Raw genomic sequence first — 12,886 nt, 5'->3', positions numbered from 1 at the left:
CCCACAAGCTTCAGGGCTGTAACTAAGAGCGGGGAGGTATGTGCTTCTCCCACATGGGAAAAAGCAAGAGAGAAGGAAACAGGAGGAGACAGATACACAAACACAAAGTTGGTGTTTTCTCAGCGAAAAACAAACCCAAACAAAACAACACTGCATTCTCTGGCTTGCTGGTGGGTCGCACACCTCCACAGTTACCATAGTAACAGCCGTCCCTGTGGAAAAGGGTTTTGGCTCAATCCTGGAGGCCAGTGTTTGATTGAATGGTTGTCAGGAAGCAAGATGAATGATGACGTGTAAGAGCCCCGCTGACAGACACACTTCACACAGAGGCACACTTAAGAGCAATACAAGGTTTGTGTGTATGCACGTGTGTGTGTGTGTGTGTGTGTGCGTGCGTGTGTTCGGGCAGTGTAAGTGTGTAAGTGTTTTTACAGCATGTATTAAATAGCGGGTCAGTGGAAGGTCTGAAAGGATTTTTGAAGGCCTGAGAAAAATATAAATGAGCCCCAAAACTTTTCACTCACTGCTCATCCTTGAAAACAATGTCTTTTCTTATCTCTTAAATTCTGTTAGAATTAATGACTTCAACCGTAAAATAACCCAGCAGAGTATGGGCAGTACGTGTAATACATATTTACTGCAGCACTAACTGACATGCAGGAGACACAGTAGCATATTTTACCAATACCGTGCAAAGGTTCCAAAAACTACATTCTACATTCTACAGATTGGAAAAGGATTGATGCAATTTGTGGTAATAGTCTGCACCATTATCCTGTTTCTTTCCTGCTTCTTCCTTGCACTCACTAATAAGCAGCACCAACAAATAACCAGCAAGATATCAGTAGCCCAACATTTCGTGTGACCTGAAAGTGTCGCAGTCACTGGGAGCTGCATTCGAAAGGAATATTACCAAAATCTGCATTTCATAAGTGCTGTGTCTTCCCTGCCTTCATGCGATGTGAAGTTCATTCCCAGTGATAATTAAACCCTTAGCACATTTTCATCTTCTTACCTCTACTTTACATAATTATCCTCAGGCCACTTTCTCTTGCAGGAGATATTAACTGCTAGATATAGAAGGCAAAGATAATCCCAAAGGATATAATGTGTATACAGGAAAACATTCTCTCTCTCCCTCTCTCACTTTCTGCTTGTATCTCAGAATTGCAAGATTTTAAATTAACAGATATTCCTATATCAACCAAAGATGTGTAGCATTAGGGAGGAGCTGGGAGCAGCAAAAGCTCCTGCCAATAGCAGGACTAATTTCCTTTGTTATAGTTACATTTATATGTCACTTCATGCCCCCTTTGACCATCTGTTTCATTAAAAAACAGGCATACAGCAGTTACACTTTATGCACTGTGTCAGTGTGAACATTGCATCACAGCATCGAGCCACTACAGATGACTGTACTAATGCATTTTGCACTGAAGGAGCTGAGATTCTCAGTAATATTTATATAGATACAAAGGTGTGAGGCCTTTGTGCTTTAGCTTCATTCAGATAGGATGCAATGAATAAATTTGTCAAATGTGCTCAGGGCCTATACGCTTCTAAGGAGTAAGTGGTGGTTTAAGTGGTTCTTAAATAATGAATACATATAAATACCTTATTTTCAATTTTACATTTACATGACAGGTGTTCAGCTGACTCTCTGCGATCAAGTGACGGCTTAAGAATCAAGTCTGTGTTGTTTGCAAACTGAAATTTTACACAGTTTCCTGGAACTTTTCTGCGAGAGGTCAGATGGCCCAGTGAAAGCAAAATATAAGATAACACACCCTGATAGGCAACGTGACATGAAACCAAAATTGGGGTTTCCCCCCGATTTAATCACAGCTACCTCCGTCATCTGGCTTGAGTTGTCAAAATAAAATGTTTTTATTAAGCAAATAAATGCAGACTACCGAAGTATACCCTCATCAATCATTTATCCTCGAGATGTGTTGCTCAGTGCGTCATATCATCACCACATTACTTCCCACATGGTGGTGAAAGTCAAATATGTAAATGGGCAAATGGGGCTGATGGTCAACACAAACCCTCCTTCATTAGAGGAGCATGGAGACACCATGGAGACAAGGAGTTTGGGGGGTAGAGAGATAGAGAGGGTGGTATGTGCATGTTTGATGGGGGTGGGGGGGATGATGAATGAGTGTACACCATGCTGTCATTTGTACTTTGGCATCCAGTCCAAAGCACAATTTAGTGTAAAATATTGCACCAGCCCCTTCAGATGACAAAGTGTAATGCTGATGTATGAATAGACAGAAACCATCCCCAGCTGCTATTGAACAGTGGGAGATAGATATTCTTCTCAAAGGGCATTTAATTAGCGTACACACAGCCACTGCAGAGGGTGAATACTGAAAAAAGGCCAGTCATACTCTGGTCCTTAAGTGCAACAAACAAACATGGCTAGAAAATAAAACAGGTAAGGTAAACAAGTTTGTTGCTCTTCATAGATGTGTCACATATTAATAGATTTAAAATCTTTCTTTTGTTGTTGTTGTTTTTTAGAAATTGTTCCCATTTCCTTAAAAGTGACTCATATTATTCTTTGCTGCTTTATGTCTTCATGCACTGCCTTTCAGCTATTTCAGAGAATACTATTTACACAAAAACTATCTTTTAAATTTTGTTCATCAACTTAGAGATTATCACATAAATGTGAAGAACATCCATCTTAATAATTATCTTGTAGAAGAACTTAATGATTTGTGACATGATGAAAATATCATGTGTGTTCCTTTTTCTGCAACTTTTATTTTCATTTTTTAAGCAAGAGAGTTCTGCATTAACAATATTTCATATTAATAGCGCATAATGTGTCGCTTGCCACAAATCTAAATAAAATCTTTTCGTACGCATTTCCTTCAGCCTATGTGGATTCTTTCAGCATCAAATCTTTTAACTTGTTGAATTGCTTTTAGATCTGCAACTTTAGCCACAGCTAGTTTTGTATGAAAAAATGAAAGTTAGATTGTCCTTAATATCTCTCAAATTGTTCAACTTTGTTGGCTTGCTCAGTATAATTTCATAAAGAGCTAGGCTAGTTTGACGTAAATCTGGGGAATGCACTTGGAGTACATGGGAGAGCTTTCCAAAACAGTTTAGTTTAACCTCATTTAGAATAAAACTTAATGTTCCCACACAGTTCCTGAGAAAGATTACCAACCTTAACCCACAACAGTGAAACTGTATCCAAAATAACACTATTACTGCTTCTGACTTAGGGTACAGGTGCTATGCACAAATTCCTATCAGCCACTTGCACCTGAATCATCCTTTTATATTTGCAAAGATAGCATGACAGCTGCCTTTAACTGTAAGAGTGAGCCAAATTTCTGTCTGGATTATGGGATTCAGTGCAGCTGTGCAGTTTAAGATGCCACACAACCTTCTCTAAAGGACAAGAAGGTAAATAAAACGTTCTATCTATAATGGAGGATAGCAAACAGTTAATTATTAATCAATGGCACTTAGGTTATGTGAATTTGAGCCTACGTTACTTTGTTTTTTTACAATATACGATGCTTAAACCCCCTTGAATTTGTCTACATGAAACAGCAGCAAAATTTGTTTTAACATGACTATGAGAAGAATGGTGAAGCTGTCGACCTCTAACCAATATATTCTAATTTCCTTCTATTGGGATTTATGGAATGAGGAAATAAGTGAAATAACTATTGGCAAATATTCTCAAATTACATTTGAGAATTAGTTTCCTTGGGTGTGTTCTGGATGACGTAATTGCAGTAAGTGGTTTTCTTTACCCCCTACAGGTAACTAGATATGTTCCTGATTGTGGGCCGTATATAAGAGGAGAAGCTGTCAGAAAGGTTGCTCATTTAGCCAAACAGTACTTCATACAAACAAACTGACGACTGAGAACCCCTGTCCTGGGTCTCTTCTGGTTTGGCAGGGTAAAGGATTTTCTCTTTTAAATTTGTTTGGTTTTGAGCGTGATGCTTCTTGGTACTTATATTTAAAACAATACTTAAGAAACCTTGCAAAAAATACATTTAATATACGTAGTACTATAATTTAGTAGCATTTTGATGTGGCATTATGTTTTTAATACAGCTAACTTCAATCGATATACAGTGGTGTGAAAAATTGTTTGTCCCCTGTCCATTCATTTTTGCATAATTTTTGTAATCCAGCCACATTGGAGGGTTTACAAGCATGAAACACCTTTTTATGGTCATGCCACAGCATATCCATGGGATTCAGGTCAGGACCTTGACTAGGTCACTGAGTAAGTCTTCATTTGGTTTTTCTTAAGTCATTCAGAGGTGGACTTGCTGGTGCGTTTTGGAACATTGCCCTGCTGGAAAAACCAAGTGCGCTTCAGCTTGAGGTCAAAAACTGGACTGGACATTCTCCTTCGGGATGTTTTGGTAGACAGCAGAATTCTTGATTCCATTTACCACACCAAGTCTTCCAGGTCCCGAGGAAGCAAAACAGCCCCAGGCCAACACACTACCATGACCATATTTTACTGTTGGTATGATGTTCCTTGTCTGCAACGCTGTTAGTTTTTATGCCAGATGTAACAGGACTCAAACCTTCCAAAAAGTTCAACTTCTATCTCGTCTGCATAAAAGAATGTTTTACCAGATGTCTTGGGGAGATGTTTTTGGCAATTGTGAGATGAGCCTTTGAGTTATTTTTGGTCAGCAGAGGTTTTCTCCTAGAAATCTCCCATTTTTGCTCATTCCTTTTCTTATTGTTGGATCATGAAGTCTGATCTTAACTGAGACATGTGAATCCTGAGGTTCTTTAATGTTTTCTGGGTTATTTTATGAACTCTTGGATGAGTTGTTGATGTGCTCTTGGAGTAACTTTGGTAAGCCAGTCAAGCCTGGAAAGCTTCACCACTGTTCCAGATTTACTCCATTGGTGTATAATGGCTCTCACTTTGGTTCACTGGAGTCCCAAACATGTAAGTGTGAAAAATATGCAAAAGACTGGAAAATCAGGAAGGGGGCAAACACTTTTTCACATCACTGTATTAAAAACTAAAATATTGATCTCATTGTCATTTTGTTTTAAGGTTCCTCTACAATCATGATGCGACTGGTAATGTATAACTTTAAATACATTTTAAGTTCAATTAAAATTGAATTTCCTTCTGTTCTGTAATACACATGTTTTCACATTACAAGCTCAATTCCGAAAATGTTGGGATTCTGCATAAAATCTAAATAAAAACAGAATGATATGATTTGCAAATTTTGCAAACTAACATTTTATTCACAATATAAAATACGTGAAATAAGTTTAAACTTATTAGTGGCTGATTTAAAATAGTATCAAATAGTAAAAGTTCTGGCCTGCAGGGAAACAAGTTCAGCATCTATACACTTCAACTTTAATATTGTCTTGGTGAAATATGTAAGGCCTTGACCAAAAGAAACATAATATGGATGGGAGCACATGTTGCTCTAAAACCTGTTCACAGCTTTCAGCACTGATGGTGCTTTTCCAGATGTGGGAGATTTAAAATTATCTGACTGTAGAAGTACACGCCAGAAACGATGGTTCTGCACACTGTTATTGTTTTTTATTGAGAGTTATGCACACAAAGAAGGCAGTCCGTTTCAGTCTAGCTCTCTCCTCCTCCCCGCTCGACTCTGCCTTCACTATAGAGACACGGAAAAGAGACACCGTCATCAGACAATCGCCTGTGGCTCACCTGCCTCCCGGTGCCGCCCCCTTGAGCTCACTGCACCACTCCTCCCTTGCAGCTGAGCCAGGGACCACGCCACCACCACACTGATATATTTCATGAAATAGCAAAATGACTCAGTTTAAATGTTTTTAATGTTCTACTGAGAATAAAGTGTCAGTTTATGAAATTTGCAAATCATTGTATTCCGGTTTCAGTTACATTTTACAGAATTTCCCAACATTATCAGAATTGATTTTATACATTCAAGACAATATGTATAAGCAGAATGCAGTTTTATGTGATTCCAACATAATTATTTTTTCTATTTTTTCTTGCAGTTGGTTGTTGCCATTACTGGCATTACTTTTTGGTGGGTTGTTCTCAATAACTATTAAATTTGAACAATTCTGCAATTTATAAGCAGTGCATTTAATCAAAAAATATGCAATTAAAGCATTATTAGCAAAACAAAATGTTATGATTGTGTTTACCAGAAAACACATACAAGGTGGACAGTGCGCCCAGCTCTGAAAAACAAAAAGATAAAAATGGTAAGACCCTTCCCAGTAGGATGCTACATTTCATGACCAATGTCCTGTATCTTAGCTAATGTAGAAAAACATTGTAACATGTTAATTGTATATTCAGATTTGACAATCTTAAAATAGTAACATCCTTCATCACAAGTTGATTAATGTTACATACAATGTATGTTATTTCAGTCTCAGATGAAGAACTTTGTATCTACTTCTAAAGTTAATAGTTTCTGACAAGACTATAATATCTCAAACGTGTTGGCAATTGCAAAAATACAACATTATTCTTCTTACTAGGAAGTGAAAATCAGGCTTCCAGTGGCTCCAGTTCTAAGAACCCAAAGGATAAAAATGGTGAGATCCTTCATTACAACTTGAATAATGTTGTAATTAGTTTTATGTGTGTACATAAAAGGTTTATATTTTCTTCTGAAGAGCTTTGTATCTTCTTGTAAAGTTGTTTTTTGGCAATTATGTCAACTGGCAGAACTGTATACAGTCACAAAAAACAATAGAAATAGTTCGATCTTTCATAACAATTTCATTAATGTCAATACATTGTGTATTATTTCAGTCAAAATCACAACATTATTCTTCTTAGTAGGAAGCGACCAGCAGGCTCCCAGTGGCTCCAGTCCTAAGGACCCAAAGGATAAAAAAGGTATTGCAATATGATTAATGTCACATAAAATGCGTATTATTTCAATCACTGCAGAAGAGCTTTGTAGCATTTTGTAAAGTTATTCAGTTTTGACAGCTGTGCCATCATAACTGTGCACAATCACAACAGACATCATTTTTTGATTATATTTACTAGAAAACTCCACGGACTCCAGTCCTAAAGACCAAAAGGATAAAAATGGTGCGATCCTTCATTACAACCTAATGAATGTCACATAAAATATGGATATTTTCAGTCGGTGCTGAAAAGCTTTGTATCTTCGTGTAAAGTTGCTCATTTTTGAAAATTACCTAAATTGGCAGAACTGTAAAAATAGAAATATTGAGATCCTTCATAAAAATTTCATTAATGTCAATACAGTGTGTATTATTTCAGTCACTGGTAGAACTGTACAACATCACAACATTATTCTTCTTACTAGGAAGCCACCAGCAGGCTCCCAGTGGATCTAGTCCTAAGGCTCCATAGGATTAAAAATGGTAGATCCTTCATTGTAATATGATTAGTGTCACATAAAATCATATTATTTCAATCACTGCAGAAGAGCTTCGTAGCATTTTGTAAAGTTATTCAGTTTTGACAGCTGTGCCATCATAACTGTGCACAATCACAACAGACATCATTTTTTGATTATATTTACTAGAAAACTCCCCTCAAACCAGTCCTAAGGATCAAAAGGATAAAAAAGGTAGATCCTTAATGAGAATTTGATTAATGCCAGTACAGTGTGTATCATTTCAATCACTGCAGAAGAGTTTAGTAAAAGTTACTCATTTTTGACAATTTTGCACAATCACTGTGCACAATCACAACAGACATCATTTTCTTACTATATTTACTAGAAAACTCCACTGACTCCAGTCCTAAGGACCAAAAGGATAAAAAAGGTCAGATCCTTCATTACAACTTGATTTATGTCACAAACGTGTATGCACATAAAATGTGCTGAAGGACTTTTCAGCTTCTTGTAAATGTATTAAATTTTGACAATTTTGTAAACTCCCAGAACTGTACACAATCACAAAAGATCTTTTTATTCATTTTAACTAGAAAAGTCAAGTGGCTCCAGTTCTAAGAAACAAAAAGATAAAAATGGTGAGATCCTTCATTGTAACTTGATTAACACCATGTAAAATGTGTACATCTTCAGTCTCTGTTGAAGAGCTTTGCATCTTCTTGTAAAATTATTCAAATTTGACAAGAATTGTACACTGTAACAAAGTACAACATTATTCCACTTAATAGGAAGCAAATTGCAGGACTCCAGTGAATCTAGTTCAAAGGAAGAAAAGGACGGTAAGAGCCTTCAACACTGTGTATCAGTATCACATACAGTGTGGTGTATTTTAATCACGGTGGAAGAACTTTGTAATGTCTTGGAACTCCATAAACTGTAAGGACTGTTATTCTTCTTCTGTTTACTAGAAAGGAAACAGCAGGACTCCAGTGAATCTAGTTCAAAGGAAGAAAAGGATGAAAATGGTAAGACCCTTCACTATGTGTCACACCCAACGTGTAGTCAGTGGCATACTTTGAAATGAGAGAAATATTTGCTTATATTGTGATGTCAAACAATGCCCCCAAAATGATGATGTATTATTCTATACATTTACATCTATATTCTACATTTTTTAATTGGTTGCTAAAGCTTGGTTGCTAAATGCACATTAAACTGTTTACTGGAATATGAGTTAAATGTGTTGATGTGACAGTGGAAATTCAGATTTTTTCTTATCTTATCTTATCTTATCTTATCTTGTCTTATCTTATCTTATCTTATCTTTTAAGGTGTATTTAATTTAATTAAATACATTTAATTAAATAACTTTGGCAGGTACACAAAGCCATTAGCACTGTACACCATCACAAATAAAATAACATTATAGCATTTATATTTACCAGAAAGCAACCTACTGACTGTCTGTCTGATTTTAAGGAACAAAAGAGGACCCTTCACTTTAATATAACCCAAAGTGAAGTGAAGTTTCTAAGTTCCTAAGGTGGAAAATTTAATGTTTCATTTGTCACACAGGAGTAGCTATTTTATCCTTTTTATCAGTTTCCTGATAAAATAGGACTTTCCTCTTTTTTTTGGTAATCACACAGTATTAACTCTCATTTTCTCACCAACTAAAGTATCGAATTCATTGTATTTGAAAAACAATCAATGCATTTTAATTGATCAGTTTGTGCAATTTTTAAAGTCTCACTTTCTGCTGTTTTTTCATTTTCTGCATTTCAGTAAAGCCCTGCTACTATCCCACCAACATTCGTAAGGAGATCACATTTTATTTTCTCATTTGCAGTTACAGTGTGAAAAAGTGTTTGCCCCCCTGATTTCCTGGTGTTTTGCATGTTTTTCACACTTACATATTTCAGATCATCAAACAATTGTTAATATTAGACAAAGATAACCAAAGTTAATATGAAATTCAGTTTTTAAATGAGGATTTCAGTGATTAAAGGAGAAAATAAGGCTTTGGGACTCCAGTGAACCAAAGTAGCAGCCAGGAACAACGGTAAAGCTTCCCAAGAGTGACCAAAATTACTCTAAGAGCACATTGATGACAGCTTAAGAAAAACAAAATGAAGACTTTGGAGCGGCCTAATCAAAGTCCAGACCTGAATCCGAAGGAGATGCTGTGGTATGACCTTAAAAAGCTGTTTCATGCTTGGAAACCCTACAATGTGGCAAAATTGCAACAATTATGCAAAGATGATTGGTCCAAAATCCCTCTACTATTGATTCCAGTTTTTGCTGCTAAGGGTTGGCCCAACCAGTTATTAGGTTTAGGGGGCAATCACGTTTTCACACAGAGCCATGTAGGTTTGGATTTATTTCCCTTAAATCATAAACACCTTCATTTAGAAACGGCATTTTGTGTTTACTTATGTTATCTTTGTCTAATATTTAAGTTTCTTTGATGATCTGAAACCTAATACTTTTTCACACCACTGTACATCACAGCCATCTTTTTTAACATTCACAATTTGTCTTAGTCAAATGAAAACATTTACAGAAAAGCTTTCAAAGTTGCTAAATTATCTGAATTTGACCCTTTTCCAGGATGCTGGACAGAATGGTTCGATAGAGACGACCCTTCTGCATCTGGAGACTGGGAAACTCTTTGCAGGCTCCGCAAAGAGAACCCTGGAAAGATCTGCCCTAGACCAGCAGCTATCGAAGCCAAGACTCTATCTGGGCTCACTGTGGCTGCAGCAGGGGACGTGATTTACAAGTAAGAACAGTACAAGAAAAAATATGTGAAAAAGTGTGTGTGAGTGATATATTCTATGGAATTGGCAGCATTTGCATCTTCACTGTTTAAGTTGGACACAGTTTGAGGATTCACCAAAGTGTGACATGAACCATATGCCACAGCAATCCATCCAGTGTTTTGGAGATACTGCAGCCTGTACCACAGTGGTGACAAATCAACAGACAGACAGATGGGCTGACAGAGTTTGATTGCCATGCCTTTAACCATGCATTAACATGTCTAAAAAATGCAAATACACTTAAGTGGTTACAGCTATTAGGCTGCTCTTAGTCAGTGTCATGCTGGTCTCCTTCTTTTCTTTTTTCTTTTTTAGAAATGACATAACTTCAGGATTTATCTGCAGAAACAAAGACCAGATCAACAATAAGAAGTGCAACGATTATCGTGTTCGCTTCAGCTGCTATCCCCCGTTTTGTGAAAGAGGAGGTATCACTACATTCTGCATGTGGAATATTAAGCTCCTAATGCAAACTGATTTCTTGCTTTTTTTATTGCATAAAGAATAGACAGTCATTTAAAATGTTGCTTTGGTTCTGTAGTTTTCTAACAGGCATGCTTTGTCTGTATTTACTCACTGCAGTGTGTTGGACCAGCTGGTTTAATCGCGATGATCCTGGTACAACAGGAGACTGGGAGGTTTTAAGTGAACTGAAGAAACAAAAAAAAATTTGTGACAACCCTCTGTATGTGGACGCTGTTACCACTGACACAATTACCCCAGCCATCTACACAGGGGAGACCTTTTACATGTAAGCTGCCTCCTAAGAAAACAATAAAAGCTTCACGTGTAGTACAAACAACCCAATGATCAAACACAGTGTTCAGCAACAACGCCTCTTGCCTCAAGTTTCCAAATTTTAGATATGTTCTGCCTGAAGATATTTCTTAAACAACGAATGGGAATTCAGTTATATTTGTAAGGGTGATCATTTTTCCTGAGGGATTTCAAAATAATGTCAAAATTCATTCTTGTATTACTGGGTTTAACTAGAACAATATGTGTGTTATGAGAAAGAAAAAGTAATACATGACAGGAAATGATTTACATGTGATTATTTTATCTTATTTAAATTGGATGTTTGAGACATTTCACATTTACACTTATAAAAAAACAAATTACACAAGACATTTTGAAGAGTAAAATTCATTTTTATTGGACCTGCCAACAGCACTATTGCGAAACCAGGTCATCTATTTTTATCATTAAAAAAAAGACAACTGCAACAACAAAAGTAAGTATGGTTTAACCAAAATGCCTCATTAAACAGTGGAAATGAACTGACATTTACATATTACTTTACCAGTCTTGTTGACTGTGGAGTATAGTGCTGGAGAATAGAAGGTAGATTTAACCATACATGTTTACTCTGCTTTACTCTGTGCACTTTAATTATTTTATGGTGGGCAAATTAGACCTACTAACTAGATATGTATGTCTTTGTACAATAAACACAAGTTCCTGTTTTAGATTATTATCGTCATAATAATAAAATAAGAACATTAAGCATATTTGTAGCTTACTTTGTGCTCATTTTTTTCAGGTACAATCCAACTGACGGATTTGTTTGCCGCAATAAGGACCAGACTACTGGCAAGTGCAGTGACTACAAAGTAACAACTGAGCCCCGATTGAGTCCACCACGCTTAGAATTGTGGGGAGAAAAGAAGTTCCTCTTCATATCACTTTAATTTTCCTCTGCTATTTCTTTTGTTTAATAATTCATTTTTTACTGGGCGTAATATCGGGAGGAATTTGTAATGGGCCCCCTTCGCAGACATCTTCACTTAGCGGCGTTGCAAAAGCACAGGTGTTGCTAAATTAAAGATGATCTTGTTTCACTGAAACGACCATGGTGATGTGAACGACACAAAAGCAGCTAAAAATGAAGATTTAGTGTTAAATATGTACGCAAATGTTTTCAGTGGTACAGGAGGAAGTTTTTCTGCTTTAACTTTCTTTTCTTTTCAGTGATTATGAAAGCATGACATTGTTTGACTAATGAACCAAAATACTAAAACGAATAAAACCACTAACGAACAGCAAGTCGGTTTCTTCTCTTGAGCTTACATGAAGCTATGACTTGATGTGAGTTATGCAGATGTACAGTATATGTTTTCAGCAGATGGTGGGGACTAATGTGATACGCATGCTGTGTTGTTTGACAGGAAAGTGAAAATGTGGAAAAGCGCAACTCAGTAAATCTGAATTTTATATCAAAATAATTGGCAACACTAACAAGCAAACACACAGGTAGAACTAATGTCTATTTATAGAAAAAAAGACAGTTTGTTTTTTTAGTGCAGGATTAGTGTATTTACAGCTTCCCTTTCTCGCTGACCTACATAAGGCCTTCGCCACATTTCCTTTAAAATCAAGTATTCTTGATGCAAGCCTGTACGTGCACATAACCCCCTGCAAACCCAGAATGTACACATATAAGCACACAGATACATATATACATGCACACACATACACACAGGCACTAAGGAGAGCAGGGAGATACAAGGTGATTCCATAACACCGCCAACAATTCCTCGGGAGATGAGCACTTGTGATAGGTGCTGAAAAGAAACTGCAGGGCACTGTACGGAATATAAAATAAGGAACTTTTCCACAGTCTGCTCTTGGAAACGAATCTGTTCTTTGGAGGGTTTTGCTAATGCTTGCATGTTTGCATTGCATCAACAGTTCTGTACTTGGTGC

At 36.7% G+C, this 12,886-nt stretch overlaps 1 protein-coding gene across 1 annotated transcript; it reads left to right on the top strand.

The window, feature by feature from the left end:
• Positions 1–286: 286 nt before the first annotated feature.
• On the top strand, positions 287–12,215 carry muc5.7 (mucin5.7). The gene is made up of 14 exons (XM_085382698.1): positions 287–351; positions 6,022–6,053; positions 6,178–6,234; positions 6,517–6,573; positions 6,824–6,880; positions 7,744–7,788; positions 7,952–7,996; positions 8,147–8,197; positions 8,327–8,383; positions 9,144–9,173; positions 9,969–10,140; positions 10,496–10,608; positions 10,763–10,931; positions 11,724–12,215. The coding sequence occupies exons 1-14, from the start codon at positions 287–289 to the stop codon at positions 11,869–11,871; spliced, it is 1,098 nt and encodes a 365-aa protein (XP_085238824.1). The 3' UTR covers positions 11,872–12,215.
• Positions 12,216–12,886: the final 671 nt, after the last annotated feature.

Source organism: Rhamphochromis longiceps, linkage group LG15, assembly GCF_057381845.1.
Source record: "Rhamphochromis longiceps isolate RC_006_pf linkage group LG15, R_longiceps_female_GT1.1, whole genome shotgun sequence".
NCBI classification, from domain to species: domain Eukaryota; kingdom Metazoa; phylum Chordata; class Actinopteri; order Cichliformes; family Cichlidae; genus Rhamphochromis; species Rhamphochromis longiceps.
The sequence above is the reverse complement of the archived record's forward strand: the minus strand, read 5'-3'. Positions and strand labels throughout refer to the sequence as shown.

What these genes read in the sequence shown, in the direction of transcription:
- muc5.7 (XM_085382698.1), top strand. Translation starts at nt 287, where the DNA reads ATGACGTGTAAGAGCCCCGCTGACAGACACACTTCACACAGAGGCACA. An exon ending in GAAACAAAAAGATAAAAATG is followed by an intron (nt 7,997 to 8,146) that starts GTGAGATCCTTC and finishes TCCACTTAATAG; the next exon opens with GAAGCAAATTGCAGGACTCC. An exon ending in TTCAAAGGAAGAAAAGGACG is followed by an intron (nt 8,198 to 8,326) that starts GTAAGAGCCTTC and finishes TCTGTTTACTAG; the next exon opens with AAAGGAAACAGCAGGACTCC.